The sequence below is a fragment of the Callionymus lyra genome, chromosome 17, assembly GCF_982586985.1.
Source record: "Callionymus lyra chromosome 17, fCalLyr1.hap1.1, whole genome shotgun sequence".
Taxonomy (NCBI): domain Eukaryota; kingdom Metazoa; phylum Chordata; class Actinopteri; order Syngnathiformes; family Callionymidae; genus Callionymus; species Callionymus lyra.
The window spans coordinates 22590202-22616989 of record NC_141834.1 but is presented as its reverse complement, the minus strand read 5'-3'; the positions used below and the strand labels follow the sequence as shown (position 1 = coordinate 22616989).

General features: G+C 39.4%; 1 protein-coding gene across 1 annotated transcript in view; it reads right to left on the bottom strand.

Annotated features, from left to right (window-relative positions):
* Nucleotides 1–26788, bottom strand: part of LOC148063038 (growth factor receptor-bound protein 10-like) — a 69687-nt gene that overhangs the window by 24243 nt on the left and 18656 nt on the right. Inside the window, exons 2-5 of the mRNA XM_087812113.1 lie at nucleotides 25563–25680; nucleotides 21090–21186; nucleotides 6997–7282; nucleotides 1854–1998 (exon numbers count right to left, since the gene is read on the bottom strand). Coding sequence (XP_087668239.1) covers nucleotides 1854–1998; nucleotides 6997–7282; nucleotides 21090–21186; nucleotides 25563–25613 — 579 coding nt within the window. The 5' untranslated portion in view covers nucleotides 25614–25680. The remainder of the gene's footprint in view (nucleotides 1–1853; nucleotides 1999–6996; nucleotides 7283–21089; nucleotides 21187–25562; nucleotides 25681–26788) is intronic.

The following is a 26788-nucleotide window of genomic DNA, read 5'->3' as shown; positions in this document are numbered from 1 at the left end:
ACTTTATTTAGTTTTGCTCAACAATTCAACAATAGTATAAATATTGAACGTGTGGTTTGATGATACATGTTGAGATCATTTTACCGACAAATGTATAATTAAAACATAATTTAATTTAAATTTGGCTTCTTTTTGTTCATCGTTGTGGTACCGACAATGATATTGTGTAGTAGTACTTAGTAGTACTTGTCGACGTTGACAATCTCTGATCATCGTCTTAAACGCCAACATCATAGTTGGTCACCATAGCAACACGAGCGTGAAAAGTTACTCTTGAGCTAACTTTCTTCTGGGCCACAAAGAATGAACGGGCGAGCCAGACTTGGCCCCTGAACCACGTGTGTCATGTGAAACAAAAAGTACAGCAAGAAATATATATATACATGTATATATACATACATATATATTAATAGATCTTCTATTCCTTTCACATTGTGGAAATGTAGTCAAAGCAGTTCACAGTAAAGTATTAAAAGAAATATATATTAAACATAATAGAAACAATAATGAAAATAATAAATTACAATAATATATTTTTATTTAATTAAGTAAAATTAAATACAATTAACACTAAAAATAATTTAATAATGTATCAACAACAACATATACAATATATATAATATATAATATATATAATATATATAATATATTATATATATACATATATGAATGGATACATCAGACGATACAAGTACAGTTATGGACGTATGAACTTCACAACAACACAAACTTCCCAACAACACAAACTTCCCAACAACACAACAACACAATCTTCCAGTAACACTCAACCATTGACTCGCCAACGACTCAAACAAACCCAGGATTCTTTTGCAATAAAACATCATTAGTCGAGTTAATCTCGATCTAATGTTTCACTTCTTTTCTCTTCACTGCTGAATCTAAAAAACAACATCATTCCTTCCATGAAGTTCATAATATTTCTGTGAATATTGTGTTGAATCTTTGACTCGAGCTTCATAAACTGTGATTTACTCGCATTTATTCCAACGTTTCCCAAACACAACATTCTTTTCCGACTCGGAGGAAGAAATTAGTGTCTGGACATGTGTTTGTTTGGCAGAAGCTTCTCCTCCTCCTCCTCACTCCTCTTCACTCCTCTTCCTCCTCCTCCTCCTCCTCACTCCTCTTCACTCCTCCTCCTCCTCCTCACTCCTCTTCACTCCTCCTCCTCCTCCTCACTCCTCTTCCTCCTCCTCCTCCTCCTCACTCCTCTTCACTCCTCCTCCTCCTCCTCACTCCTCTTCACTCCTCCTCCTCCTCCTCACTCCTCCTCCTCACTCCTCTTCACTCCTCCTCCTCCTCACTCCTCCTCCTCCCTCCTCACTCCTCCTCCTCCTCCTCCTCCTCACTCCTCCTCCTCACTCCTCCTCCTCCTCCTCCTCCTCCTCACTCCTCCTCCTCACTCCTCTTCCTCACTCCTCCTCCTCCTCCTCCTCCTCACTCCTCCTCCTCCTCCTCACTCCTCACTCCTCACTCCTCCTCCTCACTCCTCACTCCTCACTCCTCCTCCGAAGCCATTACGACCAGAACCCGACCCGGGATCGTGGTCCAGTCCAGGAACGTTTGGGAAACATTGCGTCACATGTCACTCATGAGTTACTGTAACCTGAAGGTCGTTAGAAGAAGTTTGTTCTCGGACCAGAAGAACTTCTGCTCGACGACAGAACCGACACATGGAAGGTTCAACAGAACCATCTGTCAATCAAACACGTGAACTGAACTGAGGACGTTCTCGAGGTCAACGATTGACCTTGAACGACCTCTGACCGTCACCACTGTCACCAGAACCTAAACATACATGTAGGTGTGCGACTCTGGACTCCTGGACTCACATGTTTATCCGAGGCAGGTTCTCCGGGCGGCAGTGACCCGGGGCTCAGCACAGGGGAGCTCGCTGGACTGCACAGTTCAGGGAAGGGGTTCGGTATGGCTGGTAGAGATGAAGTCCTGAGCTGCTGCTCCACCTCCTGCAGCCTCCTGGACGACAGAGAACCATTGAAGTCAAGATGAGGAACTTGAAGTAGAAAGTAAAAGGTGCAGATCTAAGAGTATTGATGGAGTTTAGAGTTTAGCAAGTTAGCATTTATGTTTGATGTTGAGTCAGAACATTCTTAATTCTCAAGCTTCATTTCAAGTGTTTTGACGAAAATGACATCAAGGATAAAGATGTGTGTTGATAAATATCACAAAAGGGTCAACGATACAATATATAGTGATAGTGTAGTAACAAGTATATATGTGTAGTATTGTCCAGTACTTGACTCTGGTGTTGTGATAGTGTAGTAACAAGTATATATGTGTAGTATTGTCCAGTACTTGACTCTGGTGTTGTGATAGTGTAGTAACAAGTATATTTGTGTAGTATTGTCCAGTACTTGACTCTGGTGTTGTGATAGTGTAGTAACAAGCATATATGTGTAGTATTGTCCAGTACTTGACTGGTTTTGTGATAGTGTAGTAACAAGTATATATGTGTAGTATTGTCCAGTACTTGACTCTGGTGGTGTGATAGTGTAGTAACAAGTATATATGTGTAGTATTGTCCAGTACTTGACTCTGGTGTTGTGATAGTGTAGTAACAAGTATATATGTGTAGTATTGTCCAGTACTTGACTCTGGTGTTATGATAGTGTAGTAACAAGTATATACGTGTAGTATTGTCCTGTACTTGACTCTGGTGTTGTGATAGTGTAGTAACAATGTGTAGTATTGTCCAGTACTTGACTCTGGTGTTGTGATAGTGTAGTAACAAGTATATATGTGTAGTATTGTCCAGTACTTGACTCTGGTGTTGTGATAGTGTAGTAACAAGTACATATGTGTAGTATTGTCCAGTACTTGACTCTGGTGTTGTGATAGTGTAGTAACAAGTATATATGTTTAGTATTGTCCAGTACTTGACTCTGGTGTTGTGATAGTGTAGTAACAAGTATATATGTGTCGTATTGTCCAGTACTTGACTCTGGTGTTGTGATAGTGTAGTAACAAGTATATATGTGTCGTATTGTCCAGTACTTGACTCTGGTGTTGTGATAGTGTAGTAACAAGTATATATGTGTAGTATTGTCCAGTACTTGACTCTGGTGTTGTGATAGTGTAGTAACAAGTATTTATGTGTAGTATTGTCCAGTACTTGACTCTGGTGTTGTGATAGTGTAGTAACAAGTATATATGTGTAGTATTGTCCAGTACTTGACTCTGGTGTTGTGATAGTGTAGTAACAAGTATATATGTGTAGTATTGTCCAGTACTTGACTCTGGTGTTGTGATAGTGTAGTAACAAGTATATATGTGTAGTATTGTCCAGTACTTGACTCTGGTTTTGTGATAGTGTAGTAACAAGTATATATGTGTAGTATTGTCCAGTACTTGACTCTGGTGTTGTGATAGTGTAGTAACAAGTATATATGTGTAGTATTGTCCAGTACTTGACTCTGGTGTTGTGATAGTGTAGTAACAATGTGTAGTATTGTCCAGTACTTGACTCTGGTGTTGTGATAGTGTAGTAACAAGTATATATGTGTAGTATTGTCCAGTACTTGACTCTGGTGTTGTGATAGTGTAGTAACAAGTATATATGTGTAGTATTGTCCAGTACTTGACTCTGGTGTTGTGATAGTGTAGTAACAAGTATATATGTGTAGTATTGTCCAGTACTTGACTCTGTTGTTTTGATAGCCATTATTTACTTCACTTGTGTCAGGCCTGCAACATTAGTTTTTTTTCTTTTTTAAAACCGATACAGTATTGTCAAAAAAAGAATATTTAAGTGCCTTAATGAATATTTCTTCTAATCAAGGACTTTTGTTTTTGGGGTCGAGGTCACACTCGTCCCTAGAGGTCGGGGTCACGACACGGGAAAGCGAAGTCAACTGTCAAGAAGAGGCGTCACGAGGGCAGAAGAATGAAGCGTCTCTGAGCAACATCTCATGTCTGTTTCCGTCTGATCTCTGGTAACGAAGCGTCTCTGCGAGGAAATCTCAGACCCCTGCAGCCGCGGCTACAGTACTGCAGTATTCATGGGCATCAATATATAATGAACACATTACTTTTAAGCTGTTTTCAAATTAGCTGCACGCGGCGCAAGTTAGCGGAGGCTCTGACAGAAGATCATGAAACTTTCAGGATCCAAAAGGTTCTTCTCCACGAGCGGGTCATTTTGTGAACACGAGTTCAGACGATCGCGGTGGAATAACTTGTGCAGACTTTCCTTCTCCCGCCTCCGTCAGAACCGGCTCCACAGAACCCGAGTTCAAAAGGGAAACGACTGTTTGATGTCGTCCCATCTGGGCTGAGAACGGGTTACGCAGAGGTCACTGAATAATAAGATCTGAGTGTGTTTGTGAGCAGAGAAGACAGAACCGTGACTCCAGGAGAACCACCAGCAGCACCAGACTCTAATGACGACCTGCAGTTCTCCAGGAGGCCATGGATGGACTTCAGAAGAGACCACAACGTTCCTAAGGTTTCTACCCTGGAGCCTCTTTATTGTTCAATCAAACACAGAAGGTCAGTAACAGGTACAGTAGTATGAAATACTGCAGTTTTCTGACTATAAAGAGCAGCCCGGTAGCATTACTCCAGGAGGCTATGCTGCATTACTCCGCGAGGCTAGGTGGCGTTACTCCGCGAGGCTAGGCGGCGTTACTCCGCGAGGCTAGGCGGCGTTACTCCGCGAGGCTAGGCGGCGTTACTCCGCGAGGCTAGGCGGCGTTACTCCGCGAGGCTAAGGGGCGTTACCCCGCGAGGCTAAGCGGCGTTACCCCGCGAGGCTAGGCGGCGTTACTCCGCGAGGCTAGGCGGCATTACTCCGCGAGGCTAGGCGGCATTACTCCGCGAGGCTAAGCGGCATTACTCCGCGAGGCTACGCTGCATTACTCCGCGAGGCTACGCTGCATTACTCCGGGAGGCTAAGCGGCATTACTCCGCGAGGCTACGCTGCATTACTCCGCGAGGCTAAGCGGCATTACTCCGCGAGGCTACGCGGCATTACTCCGCGAGGCTACGCGGCATTACTCCGCGAGGCTACGCGGCATTACTCCGCGAGGCTACGCGGCATTCCTCCGCGAGGCTACGCGGCATTCCTCCGCGAGGCTACGCGGCATTCCTCCGCGAGGCTACGCGGCATTCCTCCGCGAGGCTACGCGGCATTCCTCCGCGAGGCTACGCGGCATTCCTCCGCGAGGCTACGCGGCATTCCTCCGCGACATTCCTCCGCGAGGCTACGCGGCATTCCTCCGCGAGGCTAGGCGGCATTACTCCGCGAGGCTACGCGGTTTTACTCCGCGAGGCTAAGCGGCATTACTCCGCGAGGCTACGCGGCATTACTCCGCGAGGCTACGCTGCATTACTCCGCGAGGCTATGCTGCATTACTCCGTGAGGCTACGCTGCATTACTCCGCGAGGCTACGCTGCATTACTCCGCGAGGCTACGCGGCATTACTCCGCGAGGCTACGCGGCATTACTCCGCGAGGCTACGCTGCATTACTCCGCGAGGCTACGCTGCGTTACTCCGCGAGGCTACGCTGCGTTACTCCGCGAGGCTACGCTGCGTTACTCCGCGAGGCTACGCTGCGTTACTCCGCGAGGCTACGCTGCGTTACTCCGCGAGGCTAGGCAGCGTTACTCCGCGAGGCTACGCTGCATTACTCCGCGAGGCTACGCTGCATTACTCCGCGAGGCTACGCTGCATTACTCCGCGAGGCTACGCGGCATTACTCCGCGAGGCTACGCTGCATTACTCCGCGAGGCTACGCTGCATTACTCCGCGAGGCTACGCTGCATTACTCCGCGAGGCTACGCTGCATTACTCCGCGAGGCTACGCTGCATTACTCCGCGAGGCTACGCTGCATTACTCCGCGAGGCTACGCCGTCAGTCGTGTGTCAATCAAAACAGCTGATTTGGTGTTTGAAGATAAAAATCATGAAATGTTGTAAGAAGTGACGTCACAGATGTTTGTTGTAAACTCATGTTAGGAATTTAAAGTTATTTAACGTGTGCAAATGTTTTTTCTGTTCATTTATTTACTTGTATCCTGCCTGAACAAGGTACATGAAGTAATACACATGAGGAATTCTCAATATATGTAGAAATAAATAGATGTTTTGTTGTCGTGAGATCATTTGAGGTTAAGATCCTGAGGGTTCTCCTGGAAACAAGAGCTTCATTCAGGCTCTGAGTATCAACCTTTTATTAAGAACATGGTTTATGAGTCAATGATCTTATCAGAGCCTCCAGATAAGAACCTAGACTACACTTGACAATAAAACTAACTTTTCTGGGTCAACATCAAAGCAACACAAACTCAGTTCTTCTGCCAATGATCTGCCAGAGCAGGTCTGCGCTCTCTGAGTGCTTTCATGACACAAACAGATGCTTTTATTTTGTTGACCGTCTCTCCTGCTCGAGCTGCACTGAGCTGAATTTATGAACTTACAAGATAATTACTCTGAGTGTGAGGGCGACACCTGGTGGTCAAAAGTGAGCATAGTTACGATCATGTAAATCTTCTACACATGAACGATCACTTGTGAACAAGATCCCGAACCATTCATCACATGTAGCAGCTGGTTCTACATCAGTCGCGTTCAACTCCCTCAGGGGCCACATTTACATGTCATTAATAAATCAAAATGAATCATTTTTTAAAATGTATTTTCAATTTTAAAGTTATAATAATAATTAATATGTTTGTTATTAGTTTTTAGTTTTTTTAGGGGCAATTAATAAGAAATAAAAGGAGAGAAAAATCCAGTAATAAATCAAAATCAATCATTTTTTTGCCTTTATTTTAACTTTTAAAGTTTTAATAATAATATATGTTTGTTATTAGCTTTTAGTTCCTTTAGGGGCAATTAATGTCAACAAAAAATACAAAAGTCGTAAAACATTGACAGACTTCTAATGAAATAATCAAAACATATTAGTTTCTACATGACCTTTGACCTCACGAGGGCCCCATGAACACAGTACCTGACGGCGAGGATGTGCATGGGCTGCGAGCGCCTCAGGCTGGCTTGAGGCGAGTCCGTGGACGAGGACGACGAGGACGCCGGCTCCGGGGACGCATGGCTGAGCCGGTGAGGGCGCAGCTGGATGTGCTGCGAGGCCGGAGGGTGGAGCACGAGGCCGGAGGTCGACGTCTGACCGTTGTGCAGCAGCGGCGTGGACTCGGCCTGCTGACCACTGCAGTTGGAGTATAGACTCTCCAGCGAGGAGTTCATGTCATTGACCAGCGCCTCCAAGTCCACATCGTCCTCTGGAAGAAGAACGTCGACGAGTCAAAACACACGTGTAGTTCCAGCAGCTGCCGGTAGAGGTCAGCACAGTGCACCGCGATATGAGGAAAGAAAACTTTTTCCTTTAATATCGTTTTTTTCTATAATTGATTTTGTACTAACAAGATGTGCTTTAATATTTGAGATCATTTCACACGTCAATGTTAACAATTCTTGTTAAAATAACCTCAGATTTTCACAGAATGTTTAAAAAAAGTTCAAGACTTTATATTTTTTACTTTTGTTCCCTTTCCAGGTCGAGTCAAGCTACTCAAGTCATGACCTGATAGCTAGAAAATAAACAAGTGTGAAGATATGGAAGAAAAATATTTGCAATACAGAGATTAAAAAAAAACAACACATTTTTTCATCGGTGAGTCTTTCGTCCACTAAGATTCTCTCGTTACGTAAATAAAATTCAAAAACCTCGGAAAAGAGAATCTTATGAGAGAACTATGAGAGTGAGAATTTATTTTAAAGTCTAGTGACTATAAAGAGTAAAAATAAAACCTGGACATTTGCTGCTCAACGAAAAGGAAAACAGTAAAAATGAATCATGTAATTAAAAATGTATCTTTAGTTGTATTTTGTCTGTTACGACACAATTAAAACTCAGTGATGTTGAATAAACAAGTTTTGTGACGAGAAGATTTATATTTATTCTACGGCTTTACAATCAAATAAACCCTGTTAAGCCTGAATATAAATATAGTCATGAAGAAATAAACAATAATAACACATTTGATTGTAAAGTGCAATTTACATGGATTCTTCTAAAACAATAATTTAAAACAAGGATATTAATTAAACAATAGTATTAAGAATGAAAACAAACAGTTTTGAGACAATATATAAAAGTTTGTACTGAATAAAAGTAAGTAAGTAAGTCATTTTTATTTATATAGAGCTTTTCCAGACCAGGGTCACAAAGCGCTTAAACCATCAAAACAATATTCAATAAAGTATATACTTTAAAGATCAAGATAATACTGAGAACAACACAGGAGTCTCAGAGGATCAAGTAAAAGCCTGAATGAATAAAATGTCTTAAGATGTTTCTTGAAGGATGTCTTGAGATTCATTTTAAAACATTTGCTGCATTGAGGATTAATATAATTACATCATATAAATTGAGGAAAAGTTCATAAAGTTCATAAAGTCGTGGGAAAAGTGATGCAGAAAATGGATCAGGAAACAAGACATAAATAAACCAGGATCATATTTACGGTCAAGTGTCGAGTCAAAATAATTGTGTTTTGAACAAGTGTCGACACACATGAAGCCGATGCACCGGCGCACACACACACACACACACACACACACACACACACACTCACACACACACCAGATGACCCGAATCCACACAAACCTGTTCCCCTGAAGAGCTGGATCAGCACGAGCGCCTCGACTAGAACATTGTGCTGCAGGCAAATCTCGGGGATTACTGGTTCAAGCTCAGACCTGCCTCAACACTTGCACTGTTAGGACCGAGTCGCTCCAGAATCCAGCGCCTGCATCGAGCCCTTTATTCTTCCACGCAGATATGAAATCAAAACGAAACTTCTCAGGAGAAATCAAGCCTCAAAGTTGGCGTGAAAAAACCTTCGGGCCCTTTTGAGACTCATGGAGATTTTTGGCAGAAAACTCTTGTTTAATCGCTTCATACTGCGAAAGTTTTGTCCTCTATGGGCACGAAAACTCTGCTCTGTGCTCATCATGATCTCCACTGGTCGATGAATTATTCCTGGTTAGGAGGATGAAGCTCATGAATTCATCATCACAGGCTCGTCTGAGCTGCTGCGCTCCAGAGAACCACTAGGGGGAGTCGAGACTCCAGGAGACTCCTGCGAGGAAGCTTCAGGAGCTTCTTTCTCGCTCATTATTTCAATTTAATTGATCGCTGAATTGCAATATTTTATTCAATTTAAAGCCCGGAGGCAGACGTCCTGCTCACATCACACACCTCATTAGCAGCCGAGAACACTGAGATCACTCTGAACTTCAGCAGAACTTTCCATCAGACCAGACTCCAGTGAGGAAGAAAAATAGATTTACCATATAAAGCAACTTCTTTTTACACTGTACATCGATTTTAACTTTTAAATCATCTTTGTTTATTTCTATACATATATTTTGGTTTATATTTATTTAAGTAAATATGTTTAATATGAAATAATTCACAATTAAACTATTATACTTACTTAAGATTAACAATAATATAATATCCATGTTTGTTTTAGTGATTCACTGTAACGTCTAGCTGGGAAATGTCACTACTTCGTACACAGCTAAAGAAGGAGATCCTGGCCATAACTGAGGACAAGAGGATACAGCTGACTTCGGCTGATTTAAAAGGTGATGCTTGGACATATTTTGGTTTTCAGGTCGATTAACACGACCAAAAGAGTGTGGAGCAATATCAGGGTGTCACCAGAATTCAGTATTATAAAATGATGCAAGTGTATAAAATATATTGAATCTTATCATGCGTTGAATATATCATATTGAATTGTATCATGAGTTGAATATATCGTATTAAATTGTATCGTGAGTTGAATATATCGTATTGAATTGTATCATGAGTTGAATATATCGTATTGAATTGTATCGTGAGTTGAATATATCGTATTGAATTGTATCGTGAGTTGAATATATCGTATTGAATTGTATCGTGAGTTGAATATATCGTATTGAATTGTATCGTGAGTTGAATATATCGTATTGAATGGTATCGTGAGTTGAATATATCGTATTGAATTGTATCATGAGTTGAATATATCGTATTGAATTGTATCGTGAGTTGAATATATTGTATTGAATTGTATCGTGAGTTGAATATATCGTATTGAATTGTATCGTGAGTTGAATATATCATATTGAATTATATCATGAGTTGAATATATCAAATTGAATTATATCATGAGTTGAATATATCGTATTGAATTATATCATGAGTTGAATATATCATATTGAATTATATCATGAGTTGAATATATCGTATTGAATTGTATCGTGAGTTGAATATATCGTATTGAATTGTATCGTGAGTTGAATATATCGTATTGAATTGTATCGTGAGTTGAATATATCATATTGAATTGTATCATGAGTTGAGTATATCGTATTGAATTGTATCGTGAGTTGAATATATCGTATTGAATTGTATCGTGAGTTGAATATATCGTATTGAATTGTATCATGAGTTGAATATATCGTATTGAATTGTATCGTGAGTTGAATATATTGTATTGAATTGTATCGTGAGTTGAATATATTGTATTGAATTATATCATGAGTTGAATATATCGTATTGAATTGTATCATGAGTTGAATATATCGTATTGAATTGTATCATGAGTTGAATATATCGTATTGAATTGTATCGTGAGTTGAATATATCGTATTGAATTGTATCGTGAGTTGAATATATCGTATTGAATTGTATCGTGAGTTGAATATATCGTATTGAATTGTATCGTGAGTTGAATATATCGTATTGAATTGTATCGTGAGTTGAATATATCGTATTGAATTGTATCGTGAGTTGAATATATCGTATTGAATTGTATCATGAGTTGAATATATCGTATTGAATTGTATCGTGAGTTGAATATATCGTATTGAATTGTATCGTGAGTTGAATATATTGTATTGAATTGTATCGTGAGTTGAATATATCGTATTGAATGGTATCGTGAGTTGAATATATCGTATTGAATTGTATCATGAGTTGAATATATCGTATTGAATTGTATCGTGAGTTGAATATATTGTATTGAATTGTATCGTGAGTTGAATATATCGTATTGAATTGTATCGTGAGTTGAATATATCATATTGAATTATATCATGAGTTGAATATATCATATTGAATTATATCATGAGTTGAATATATCGTATTGAATTATATCATGAGTTGAATATATCGTATTGAATTGTATCGTGAGTTGAATATATCGTATTGAATTGTATCGTGAGTTGAATATATCGTATTGAATTGTATCATGAGTTGAATATATCGTATTGAATTGTATCATGAGTTGAGTATATCGTATTGAATTGTATCGTGAGTTGAATATATCGTATTGAATTGTATCGTGAGTTGAATATATTGTATTGAATTATATCATGAGTTGAATATATCGTATTGAATTGTATCATGAGTTGAATATATCATATTGAATTGTATCATGAGTTGAATATATCGTATTGAATTGTATCGTGAGTTGAATATATCGTATTGAATTGTATCATGAGTTGAATATATCGTATTGAATTGTATCGTGAGTTGAATATATCGTATTGAATTGTATCGTGAGTTGAATATATCGTATTGAATTGTATCGTGAGTTGAATATATCGTATTGAATTGTATCGTGAGTTGAATATATCGTATTGAATTGTATCGTGAGTTGAATATATCGTATTGAATTGTATCGTGAGTTGAATATATCGTATTGAATTGTATCGTGAGTTGAATATATCGTATTGAATTGTATCGTGAGTTGAATATATCGTATTGAATTGTATCGTGAGTTGAATATATCATATTGAATTATATCATGAGTTGAATATATCAAATTGAATTATATCATGAGTTGAATATATCGTATTGAATTATATCATGAGTTGAATATATCATATTGAATTATATCATGAGTTGAATATATCGTATTGAATTGTATCGTGAGTTGAATATATCGTATTGAATTGTATCGTGAGTTGAATATATCGTATTGAATTGTATCGTGAGTTGAATATATCATATTGAATTGTATCATGAGTTGAGTATATCGTATTGAATTGTATCGTGAGTTGAATATATCGTATTGAATTGTATCGTGAGTTGAATATATCGTATTGAATTGTATCATGAGTTGAATATATCGTATTGAATTGTATCGTGAGTTGAATATATTGTATTGAATTGTATCGTGAGTTGAATATATTGTATTGAATTATATCATGAGTTGAATATATCGTATTGAATTGTATCATGAGTTGAATATATCGTATTGAATTGTATCATGAGTTGAATATATCGTATTGAATTGTATCGTGAGTTGAATATATCGTATTGAATTGTATCGTGAGTTGAATATATCGTATTGAATTGTATCGTGAGTTGAATATATCGTATTGAATTGTATCGTGAGTTGAATATATCGTATTGAATTGTATCGTGAGTTGAATATATCGTATTGAATTGTATCGTGAGTTGAATATATCGTATTGAATTGTATCATGAGTTGAATATATCGTATTGAATTGTATCGTGAGTTGAATATATCGTATTGAATTGTATCGTGAGTTGAATATATCGTATTGAATTGTATCGTGAGTTGAATATATTGTATTGAATTGTATCGTGAGTTGAATATATCGTATTGAATGGTATCGTGAGTTGAATATATCGTATTGAATTGTATCATGAGTTGAATATATCGTATTGAATTGTATCGTGAGTTGAATATATTGTATTGAATTGTATCGTGAGTTGAATATATCGTATTGAATTGTATCGTAAGTTGAATATATCATATTGAATTATATCATGAGTTGAATATATCATATTGAATTATATCATGAGTTGAATATATCGTATTGAATTATATCATGAGTTGAATATATCGTATTGAATTGTATCGTGAGTTGAATATATCGTATTGAATTGTATCGTGAGTTGAATATATCGTATTGAATTGTATCATGAGTTGAATATATCGTATTGAATTGTATCATGAGTTGAGTATATCGTATTGAATTGTATCGTGAGTTGAATATATCGTATTGAATTGTATCGTGAGTTGAATATATTGTATTGAATTATATCATGAGTTGAATATATCGTATTGAATTGTATCATGAGTTGAATATATCATATTGAATTGTATCATGAGTTGAATATATCGTATTGAATTGTATCGTGAGTTGAATATATCGTATTGAATTGTATCATGAGTTGAATATATCGTATTGAATTGTATCGTGAGTTGAATATATCGTATTGAATTGTATCGTGAGTTGAATATATCGTATTGAATTGTATCGTGAGTTGAATATATCGTATTGAATTGTATCGTGAGTTGAATATATCGTATTGAATTGTATCGTGAGTTGAATATATCGTATTGAATTGTATCGTGAGTTGAATATATCGTATTGAATTGTATCGTGAGTTGAATATATCGTATTGAATTGTATCGTGAGTTGAATATATCGTATTGAATTGTATCGTGAGTTGAATATATTGTATTGAATTATATCGTGAGTTGAATATATCGTATTGAATTGTATCATGAGTTGAATATATCGTATTGAATTGTATCGTGAGTTGAATATATCGTATTGAATTGTATCGTGAGTTGAATATATCGTATTGAATTGTATCATGAGTTGAATATATTGTATGGAATTGTATCGTGAGTTGAATATATCGTATTGAATTGTATCGTGAGTTGAATATATCGTATTGAATTGTATCGTGAGTTGAATATATCGTATTGAATTGTATCGTGAGTTGAATATATCGTATTGAATTGTATCGTGAGTTGAATATATCGTATTGAATTGTATCGTGAGTTGAATATATCGTATTGAATTGTATCGTGAGTTGAATATATCGTATTGAATTGTATCGTGAGTTGAATATATTGTATTGAATTATATCGTGAGTTGAATATATCGTATTGAATTGTATCATGAGTTGAATATATCGTATTGAATTGTATCGTGAGTTGAATATATCGTATTGAATTGTATCGTGAGTTGAATATATCGTATTGAATTGTATCGTGAGTTGAATATATCGTATTGAATTGTATCGTGAGTTGAATATATCGTATTGAATTGTATCATGAGTTGAATATATCGTATTGAATTGTATCGTGAGTTGAATATATCGTATTGAATTGTATCGTGAGTTGAATATATCGTATTGAATTGTATCGTGAGTTGAATATATCGTATTGAATGGTATATAAGAAATATAGTTGACTGAATTAGTAGTTGGCAACAGGTCCAGGTCAGTGGATTCAAGTCGGACACACATGACGCACAACTGTTCCTTCAGCAAACACACACCAGGAGAATCAGCAAATATTCCTGCAGATGTTATCGTGGTTCCTGGAAATGTTCTGCTGAACTCGTATCACAGCGGCTGTGAATCGGAGCCGGTTAATCCGCAGGTATTAATAGTGGCAGGTAAGCTGGAGCAGCTACTTATAGATAACCTAGAGAGCTATATGGCTCAGTGCTCAGGGAACGATGAGGAGAAGGATGAATAGATGGTTCAAGAGTTCTTCATCTGAGGCGGTCGATCACGCTGGTCGATGATCAAGACCTTCTTCGTGAGACGTGCAGCAGAGTCAGGACTTAACCCTCAGAACAAACATCCTGCTCGATAACCTCCTGAACGTTAGCTTCATGGCTCAGAGACACGTCTGCACCTCAATGCTGCACCCACAGGACTCCAGAGACTCAGTAACGCTCTTATTCTGAAAATAATTTTGACCTAAAATGTCTAAATAACCATCTGGATCCACAAACATCTTGAAGGACTCGTCACTCTCAGTGCATTGATATTTTTAATGCTTCAACAACTATAAAAAAATTAACAAGTGAAGAATCGTTGGGTCATTGCAAACACTCGCTGACAGTAGGAGTGTGAGGAAATATTGATACACGTAAATATCACGATATTTTGTTCACGATACTTTATCAGTATTCAACAGCCATGTATCGATTATTTGATTTTGTGACCCCTTTTTTGACTTTCAAATAATACTTTTTTCATAGTTGTTTTAGGGTTTATATTTCAATAAGGTGAGTGTAAAATTTTAATAAATACATTCATTCACAATTGTTTTGCAAATGTACTTCCGGCCTCTAGATGGCAGAATTACGTCCTCCACAACTAGAGGAACAATACAATCCTGGCGATGACTGAGGACGAGAGGATACAGTGACATATTTTGGTTTGAACATAAATTAAAGCAGTTACGACTTCGTCAAAAGTCTCTAAATTCAAACACCAGAGTCAAGAACTGGACAATACTACACATATATACTTATTACTACACTATCACAACACCAGAGTCAAGTACTGGACAATACTACACATATATACTTGTTACTACACTATCACAACACCAGAGTCAAGTACTGAACAATACTACACATATATACTTGTTACTACACTATCACAACATCAGAGTCAAGTACTCGACAATACTACACATATATCCTTGTTACTACACTATCACAACACCAGAGTCAAGTACTGGACAATACTACACATATATACTTGTTACTAAACTATCACAACACCAGAGTCAAGTACTGGACAATACTACACATATATACTTGTTACTACACTATCACAACACCAGAGTCAAGTACTGGACAATACTACACATATATACTTGTTACTACACTATCACAACACCAGAGTCAAGTACTGGACAATACTACACATATATACTTGTTACTACACTATCACAACACCAGAGTAAAGTACTGGACAATACCACACATATATCTTTGTTACTACACTATCACTATATATAATAACGTGATGCGTATTAAATAAATAGATTCTTGACAAAACAAACTCCAACTCATGACAACAAAAACATTAAAATAAAACCTTAACAATTCAAGATAATTTGGCAGAAGTCAAGTATTGAACTAACGCCCATCGATCTCTACCAAGTCTTAAGTTAACACAACTGATTAAACACTGACTACACATTCAACACAATCATTACACGTGTTTGGTTAGTTCAGGTCAGCAGCAATGAGAGACCATGCAAGTCAATGATGCAAGTAAGTAAGTAAGTAAGTAATATTTGTAGATCTTTTCCAGACCAGGGTCACAAAGCGCTTGAACAATCAAAACAATATACAATAAAATAAGTATTTAAAATATCAAGATAAAACAAAGACAAACACAAGAATCTCAGAAAATCACCTTCACATCCTGAACCTCATAACCATCAATCTTACACAACCATACACTCCTTGGCAGGGGCAACAAACGATCATCTGGTGGTGGGGGGGGGGCTCTCTGAGTACTAATGTAGTCGTGGTCGTATGTTGTCGTATGTTTGGTATCAAGCACATGGTGATCTGAACACGTCATGGCAGGTTCAATTAGGTGTAAAATTGGAGCCACTATGTTTCCATGAAGCGTCTATTGTGCGCCTCACGTATGTAACGCACATACCAACTGTAAGAACCATCAGTTCCGCACCAACATCTCTGGTAATTAGGCGACGAGGCCGGCGCCGATCCATACGGTTTGCTAATCTGCCTGTGCATTGATGCTCACGTCTTATAGGAGGCGTCCATGGACATGTGCTATAGACCAGCATGTCGGACGCTAAAGTGTGTCACGGCGGCGCACAAAGCCTCGGGTGACGGCGCGACACACCCACCGCCGGGCCACCATCCGATAGGTCCGGAGAGGGTGGGAGTGTCGGAACCAGAACACGAGACGGAGGGAGGGAACAGGATGAAGGGAGCGAGAGAGAGAGAGTCAATAAAGGGAGAAAGAGAGTCTTATTAAAGAAAGTGTGGAGGGGGAGCTGGTTCACACGGGGTGAGGCCACTACAGCCCGAACCTCAACAACTATTAATAGAACGCTTCCTAATAACAGGCGTGTTTCTAAATGTTTGCTCAAGAGCAGGATAAATTTATCCATGACGGGGTTTCAACACAGTTACAACAACCTGGTTTTTTTTCATCGCTAGATCCAGAATCAACACAAACACTCGGAGGAGAAAACACACGAAAACATGTCGATCCTGGACTCGCTGAAGGAATTTAAAGATATTAGGAGCAAATGTTGGAGCTTAACGGGCGATTGAGTCTCAATTTAAAAAAGCATTTTAAATTATTTATTATTTTAGATTCTTGAGGATTTTTCTGTTACTGTTCTCACTTCCATAAACACGTCGATGATGTTAGTTCAGTTAATTGATTCAACTTCATAAAAAAAGCTTTTTTAGAAACAATGACAAGAATCTTCTTCAATCTTCTGTCAAATTTCCATACTTGAGAAAATAGAATTTGCTTCTATTGGTGGTGCAAGAAAATATCCATACACTTAAATATTGTCTTTCTCTATTCAAAATAGATATTTAAAATCACTGAATTGATACTTAGAAAAATATTATTATTATGATTTATTGGACTGCATTTTTTTTAGTTCGTTTTAAAGTTTATAATTGAAAAAAAGTGTATTAAAGAAATAATTCCCTCCTTTAATATTATATATTTACAAAAGAAACAAAGCAGTTCATTTTTCTGTTTGCTCAAAATCTTCCTGCCTCTTGATGGCAGCAGTTGTTACGTCCACAGCTAAAGGAAGAATGATGACTGAGGACGAGAGGATACAGTCCAGCAGCTTTTAAAGCTGATGTTTGGACATATTTTGGTTTGAATACAAATGAAAGTAGTTACGACTTCATCAAGAGTCATGTGGTCTGTAAATACTACAACACCAGAGTCAAGTACTGGACAATACTACACATATATACTTGTTACTACACTATCACAACACCAGAGTCAAGTACTGGACAATACTACACATATATACTTGTTACTACACTATCACAACACCAGAGTCAATTACTGGACAATACTACACATATATACTTGTTACTACACTATCACAACACCAGAGTCAAGTACTGAACAATACTACACATATATACTTGTTACTACACTATCACAACACCAGAGTCAAGTACTGGACAATACTACACATATATACTTGTTACTACACTATCACAACACCAGAGTCCAGTACTGGACAATACTACACATATATACTTGTTACTACACTATCACAACACCAGAGTCAAGTACTGGACAATACTACACATACATACTTGTTACTACACTATCACAACACCAGAGTCCAGTACTGGACAATACTACACATATATACTTGTTACTACACTATCACAACACCAGAGTCAAGTACTGGACAATACTACACATACATACTTGTTACTACACTATCACAACACCAGAGTCAAGTACTGGACAATACTACACATACATACTTGTTACTACACTATCACAACACCAGAGTCCAGTACTGGACAATACTACACATATATACTTGTTACTACACTATCACAACACCAGAGTCCAGTACTGGACAATACTACACATACATACTTGTTACTACACTATCACAACACCAGAGTCCAGTACTGGACAATACTACACATACATACTTGTTACTACACTATCACGATATATAGCAGGATACTTGACTCTCCTTCTCTGGTTCCTCTGACATCATCTTTCATCGACGACATAAATAACAGCTCGACCTCCAACATGAGACAGCAAAGGCAAGAGGGGGTTTTTAGAATGTGGGACTCGCACTCGCAGCTCAACAGTGTGTTCATTGTGAAGAGTTTGAAAACATGTTTCTCAGTGACATGTTGCTGGATCAACCGAAAACAAAAACAAATTATATTTAACAATAGATTCACGTCAAGACTTGACCAACAAACATCAAACATCATCCTCTAACAGTCGTTCCTCATCAACGCTTTCTTCACTTCAAGACTATGTTCTCTTCTCTGGTGTTTCAGACAAAATCATCACTTTCAACCAGAACAAGAACAAAGTTGCCAACTATGAGCAGAAAAAGAACATTTCTGTTTTTCATTCACTGGCTTCTCATGATCTTTACAGGTTTGTTTACCAGTTTTTTACTCAAGTATCGACTCTTGGATCTTCAAGTAGTGAGTTTTTTTGATCTCTTGGTAAAAGAAAAAACAGAAAAGCCTCTTAGATTTATTACAGCCTGTGTCACAGTGTTTTTTAAGAATCATCTTTGTTGTCGTTACAAAAACGGATATTCATTTATTAACTTATTGATTATCAATTATCTGACTTTTAATGGTCATTATTACAACAGAACATTTCATATCATCTTCCAGAGTCTCTACACATGTATCGTCAACCGTTTGAGTAAAAATGACTCTTGATCCATCGTTACACAGAGAATCACAACCTTTGAGTTGTTAACACCAGACAGCATTTGTGTTGATACATGAAAAAAAAACTTTGGGAAATGAGGGTTTCAGTCGCCACACAGCAGCCGACAAAAGTACCAAGAACATTATGCACTCGGATCAATGATACCCAGATGATAATCAAGAAATGAATCAAAATGAGTACCGTATTTTCCGCACTATAAGGCGAACATAAAAGCCTTTATATTTCTTAAAAAACGACAGTTTGCCTTATAATCCAGAGCGCCTTATATATGAAGATCATGACTCTGGGCCGACTGAGCCGACACGCCGAGGGCGGGATTACGTCATTGCGTCATCACGGGGGTGGGCTTTATGACCCAAGTCACATCATGGTGGACGTCTATGGAGTAAGATTACTGCCACCGTTTTGAGCGAGTGTGTCTTGGTTGTTGTACACTCAAAATCACTCTGCGGCGCTCCAAATCAGTCATACACGTGCATTCAACATGTCATACACGTGCGCTCTAGCCGTCATACACGCGCTCAACTTTTGTCTTCTCACAACACAGTCTCACGCGCTGCTGCTTGAAGCCTTTTAAACATCATCTGAACATCGTTACCATGGGAGTGAACGGAGTTTTCAGAACACTTAATAAAATTTGACTTTATCCGTTTCCTTGAATTTCTGGAACTCCTGTGTTGTTCTCAGTATTATCTTGATCTTTAAAGTATGTCCTTTTTTGAGTATTGTTTTGATTGTTTAAGCGCTTTGTGACCCTGGTCTCGAAAAGCGCTATATAAGTAAATATTACTTACTTACTTATTGTTCACGTTTCCTTTAGCTCAGCTTTATCTAGTGGATGATAACACAACCCCAGTCAAACTCTATCTTTTATTCTATGCGCCTTATAATCCGGTGCAAACTATTTATGAAAACACTTCTAAAATAGGCCATTCATTGGAGGTGCAGAAAATACGGTAAATAAAATGTATAAAAACAGCATCAAGAGACAGGAAACAACAATCGCCACAACTTCAAAAGAGGAAAAGATTCAGACCTGCGACGTGACAAAGCTTCATTGTTCCAGATATTAGCGGCTTTACCCAAGTTTGACCTTCAGTGCAGACCCGGCGAGCAGCAGGTCACTTTATTAAATCCAAGAAAATTAAAAAAGGCTGCCTGGAAAATGTGTTTAATACCATCACCAGGGATTATCAAGCTTTAATACAACGTCGATGTAGTAACAAGACGTGAGTATTTGGCTCCGTGTTCTCAGGATCCTTCGTTTCAATGGTTTTACACGATGGTCTCAAAGTCAACTGCTGGGGTCCCTCAACATGGGCTGATCCTGCAGAACCACAATGAGATTTCTGCTCCATTTATTTCCCATGTTCCGGACAAACGCTCTAATTCACTTGTTGAGTCGCCGCAGACCCGCCGCCCCCCCTGGACTCCCATGCTGGGCCAATATTGTGCTTAAATCTCATGCTCCGATTGTCCTGAACCCGGCGCGCTACAATGAGATGGCGGCGTTGTTATAATGGCACCCCGTGTCCGGGCGGGTCGCACTTTGAACTGCTGACATGTTTACAGCAGAGAGACCCCAATACTGTATGATTTATAGCGACCCCGCCCCCCCCCCACGCCCCGGCTGAAGGTCGCCCTGAACTGTCCAGACCAGATGATCTGGTTGAAGGTCTGGAGATTGTTTCTCGTGTCACTTCAGGCCTTCATTCACTGAAGCATCAAACATCGTTTCTTATGATTCTTAAGGTACGAACCTTGATGACTGGGAGAATTCTGATTGGCTGTCGGCTGGAAGCTCTGGCCAATGAGGTTTCCTTGTCTGTGGCCGGACGAGCGGTCGATGTTGTCTTGCTGCAGAAAACAAACAGAGTTGAAAAGTTGAGTTTCTTCTCGTGCTCAAAATGACAAACGTTAGAAAAGCACCGAGGAAGACAGAAAAGTAAAACTACTAGATGCGAGTAGAACCTGGAGGTACGATACTCATCAGGATACACGGGCAATATATAGTGTTTATTTTGAAGAGTTTAATAGTAAACAAACAATGTTGTGTTAATGAATTGAAACAGATTATCTACAAGAATAAATACAAGTGAATACTTGCTCTTTAATTTGAAGAATTGATATTGTTGTTTAATATTGATACAGAATTGGGATGAAACAAAATACTGCGATGTTTAAGTATATCTTGAACCTACACTCACTCCTAGAACTCAAACTCCTCAAACATGGTTTTGAAAACACAGATTCTGCCGCCAGATTCTAATGAATTTGAATGAATAAAGTGATACAATGATGTGTTTTATAAAGTTAACCATCAACACCCCGAAAATGTTTACTTTTGAGTTCTGTTGATAAAAAAGAAAATGTCAAAAACACTGTTTTTGTGTAAGATTTCTACAAAACATGTTTGTCCTTCATATTATATCATAAATGTAAGTATGTTTACATATTAAAATGGTTTAAATATTTTGTATTTCTTGATGAAATTAGTGCCAAAACTAGAATCATTTTCTAGAATAATGTCATCGTGGCTGACACGTGAAGAAACACCATGTTCATGAAACATCTCACGGCTGGAGAATCATTATGGGATGCAGGGGTGTGTTTCCTTTGTGTACGCGAGGATGGCGGCGTTGGCCTAGCAGCAGGAGCAGCAGGAGCAGGAACACCGTGTTCCGCCGCGGACTGGTGTCGCCGACGTCTCCCTTACACTGAGGACCACCTCTGACGAGGAGATCAAAACTGTTGTGCTCGATTGTTCTGCTTCATTTAAAGCGGTTAGCGGCTAAACTTCCTCTACAATGGAAGCGCTAATGACTAATTTTCCATTGTTGCTGCCGAACCTCCGACGATTCCCAAGACGGCAACAGAACCTGGACTCGTCTCGGCACCGGGAGCCGCAGAAGAATGTACCGACCATGAGATCGTGACCTCACTTAAAAAATGACAACACAAAGTTGAGGGAATCTGCGGGTAAAGAGTTCGGACTCACCGTCTATGTGCGAGAATCTTCTCCGATGCTTCGTAAAACCAAACAGAAAAGTGTTGGATGAGAACTGAAGTCTCTCTTAAGTCGCTCCAGAACTAAATGTACCATCTCGACGTATGGTTTTATCCATGGTGGCCCCCCCAACAGACCGGTTCAACCGCATCCAATTAATAGAAATGTATTGTTCTCGTACGGAGGTCCGAAGTTCAAGCCGTCTGGACCAGATTAAGAGGGTTTGAGGAAGACTCGCCTCCGAACACTTGGTTATGAAGGTGACGGAACAAAGAAGATGGCATCGGTGACACTCTGACGCGGCACTAAATCCACAGTCGCGGCCATCAGACTGTGACGGACCCTCGGACCGGTCGCCCCGACGGCACCGGGACCCTCGACCGTTGGTGGGATTTCACAGCCCAGTGTGTTCGTGTTGTGTGTGTTCATGTGCGGCGACGGTTGATGGTTCGGCTTCGCCAAACCCAAGAAAGAAAATAATATAACACAATGGCAGCTCTTGAAACGCAAAATACAGAAATTATAATAATAAATATAAATATATGTGAGAATTAAGCAAAACATTTACACAAGAAATACTGTTAAATCACTAAATACAAAAGGTTTAACATGTTTAATAAAATTAAATGGTGGTTTTTCTCACATATTTAAATGAATTATAACAAGCTACAGTCATAAACATCTTTTTTTTCTCAAAAGGGAGTGAAAAGTGTTTGTAAGCAGCGAGTATTGATGAGTAACTGCAGCGTCTGAGCTCCGGTTATTTATTCTTGTTGTTTTAAAAGAGGTCGATCGTGGGCCACAGACACGGTTGAAGCATCGAAGACACAAAGGTCTGCAGGTCGGTCCTTCAAACGAGAGAGGAGTTCAGGTCAAGGCTTTTGCCTTCCGCAAAGGTCATCAGGAGGTCAAATGTCCTGACAGGAGGACGGAGGTCGGAAGTCGCGGCTTCTGAACCGTTTTTTAAATCTTTACTCAGGAAAGAAAACGTTTAAGAAGTTGATGTCAGCGTGAATTATATTTCCAAGTGTTGACACAGTGACTTTTCCCGGATCATGTTTGAGCAGAAGAAGGTTTTCTAGGAACGTTTAAACTCTCTCCTGAGGCTCTTCAAACTCCAGCTCTTCTACATAAAGACGCGAGAGAACCTTCAAGATCAACACGTGCAAAAGTGTGAGATGAAGCTCGACGATGGGAAAGCGAGCAAACTTGTTCATGTTTATCCAGAACTATAACAAGCTATCCATGACTCTCCACTTCGGCTTGTTTATCCAGCGATCGGCTCAGATCCACTGAAACCCAACACACTGCAGGCACCGACCACATTTATACACAACAATATTGTGTTTTGGGCGTCGAAGGACTCGCAGTTTCTGCTCTCACGCGGATTCAGATTCGACTTTCACGTGAAAATTTAATTTAAAAAATATAAATCTTCTACATTATCTAGGATTTATTTAATACATATTTGCACAAAATAATGTTTTTATTTCACTTCTTGACTCATTTATTTGACTTGTATGATTGTTTTAGGATAACATTGACTACGAGACGCCAACATTCCAGGAATTTACATTTATTTCCAAGAGTCGTTTAGTGTTTTTGGTGAGTAGAAGGTCATGGACCGTTTATATCCCTCCACTGACCTCGTTCATGAAGGACTGACGCCGGTTTTGAAAGTTTTTCAAACTAAAAGGGTTAAATAAAAAGCAATAAACAGCAAAAAAGAGTGGCGACAAATCTTTGCAAGCTTTTCCTGAAGAGACAAACGAGCACAACAGGCTCTGACATCACATGATCAGACGGTTTATACTCCTGAAGACTTGATTGTGTTTATTTAGATCCATAAACTCCTCAGTTACACCCTGAGCGCTCGGTTGCGAGTGTTTTCGTGGCATCAGGTGAAATCCTTCAGCTGAAGCAACAGAGAAACTTGAAAACACACAAATCTCTGAGCTCTGGAGATGAGCCGGGGTGAACTTCCTGTCCTCAGGCTCCCGGGTCAAAGGTTACGATGAACCGACTCACCAACACACAAGCTTCGGAACCAACACTCTCAAATGTAGGATTATTTGTAGTGAGGTCAGATTAATCTACTAAATCCAACTGTATTATTCGTCTCCTGTTAACAACTTAGACTGTGGTGAGACTTATAGACAGTATTTACTCCTGTATACTCTGTTCTTACTTATTTATTCATTTCTAATTTATGAAGTTTATTAATCTGATCTGGTGTATTTTTCAATAAAGTTTCTGTACATCTAAAAAAGTATACATGCTTGTTGACTTTACACACTTGATGACACAGTCATACACCTTTATTACTATCTACTACTCTACTATATAGATATATCGTGATACTGTAGTACTGGACAATACATCCGGTACTTGACTCTGGTGTTGCGATAGTGTAGTAACAAGTATATATGTGTAGTATTGTCCAGTACTTGACTCTGGTGTTGTGATAGTGTAGTAACAAGTATATATGTGTAGTATTGTCCAGTACTTGACTCTGGTGTTGTGATAGTGTAGTAACAAGTATATATGTGTAGTATTGTCCAGTACTTGACTGTGTTAAGTAGGGACTTAACTATGTGTCACCGAGTGAGAACAAAGTCACACAACTTAAGTTTTAGCTCATTCATTTTTTACAATTACGTTTAAGTATAATATGTGATACTTTAAGACGATAGTTACTGTCGCAGTCATAATACTTGTTTCACGAACATGTGCTCTGCCATCTACAGGCTTTGCAATGGATTTCCTTGGGAGGTGACCCAGTGGGACAGCCTGTAGAGGGCGGAGCATGCATGAAGTAGAATTGTTGTTAAATATTAGGAGAACAATTACTTTTGATTCACCAAAACCAAACAAACTTTGCAAACTGTCAAGGATCCCCAGCCGTAGTCCTGATGTGTTTATAGAGGTTTTTTTTGTTGTTTTTTTAAAAAAATGGTAACACATCATTTGACACCAACACTTTTAGGACCCGACCCGGCTGTCGGTACCAGACTTGTGTGGCTTACGTCGGGCTTATGGTCCCAGAAGTAACAGTTATAACCGACTATGATAGCAGATCAAAAGTCTGTAATTATTATTAATAATAACAATACAAGTCATTCCCATAGTATATTTGTGAGTTTCAGACAAAGTGTTACCATCAAGTGTATATTATTGACAGGTTCATCTCTCGTGTGTTCAGTACATTCAAATCCATGGACTGTACCTGATAGTTGGGGTGATGCATAAAGTAGTCCGGACACCCGGCCACAGCCATGCTTCGCTCGTCTCCAAACAGTTTGCCGGACGTCGTCTGCTCGGACAGAAGACGGAGAGACAGGAACCTGTGGAGGAGGACGAGAGTCGGGTCAGATCCACGGAGAGGAAGAAGGAAGGATGAGGAAGAGAGTCGGTCAGGATCCACGGAGAGGTAGAAGGAAGAGAGTCGGGTCAGAATCCACGGAGAGGAAGAAGGAAGAGAGTCGGGTCAGGATCCACGGAGAGGAAGAAGGAAGAGAGTCGGGTCAGGATCCACGGAGAGGAAGAAGGAAGGATGAGAAAGAGAGTCGGGTCAGGATCCACGGAGAGGAAGAAGGAAGAGAGTCGGGTCAGGATCCACGGAGAGGAAGAAGGAAGAGAGTCGGGTCAGGATCCACGTAGAGGAAGAAGGAAGAGAGTCGGGTCAGGATCCACGGAGAGGAAGAAGGAAGAGAGTCGGGTCAGGATCCACGGAGAGGAAGAAGGAAGAGAGTCGGGTCAGGATCCACGGAGAGGAAGAAGGAAGAGAGTCGGGTCAGGATCCACGGAGAGGAAGAAGGAAGAGAGTCGGGTCAGGATCCACGGAGAGGAAGAAGGAAGAGAGTCGGGTCAGGATCCACGGAGAGGAAGAAGGAAGAGAGTCGGGTCAGGATCCACGGAGAGGAAGAAGGAAGAGAGTCGGGTCAGGATCCACGGAGAGGAAGAAGGAAGAGAGTCGGGCCAGGATCCACGGAGAGAAAGAAGGAAGGATGAGGAAGAGAGTCGGGTCAGGATCCACGGAGAGGAAGAAGGAAGAGAGTCGGGTCAGGATCCACGGAGAGGAAGAAGGAAGAGAGTCGGGTCAGGATCCACGGAGAGGAAGAAGGAAGAGAGTCGGGTCAGGTCCACGGAGAGGAAGAAGGAAGGATGAGGATAAAGCGCTTCTTAACCCACATCGACCCGAGTAAACAAGACAAACGTGAACCCGGAGCTTTAGAAAACCTGCATATTTTCTTCACTTCTCTTAATCTCGTGAGGCAATTACCTCATCGGATGCTCGGCCAACGAGCAATAAGTAATAATCCCGGAGCGACGGCACAATAATCAGATAAGACGCGATCGTAAGCCAGCGGAACATGAAAAGCCAGGCCCGGGAGCTTAAATGTTGCCCCAGGACCTGTGTCTGGGAGCCAACCTCTGGTCAAAGAAGCCAAT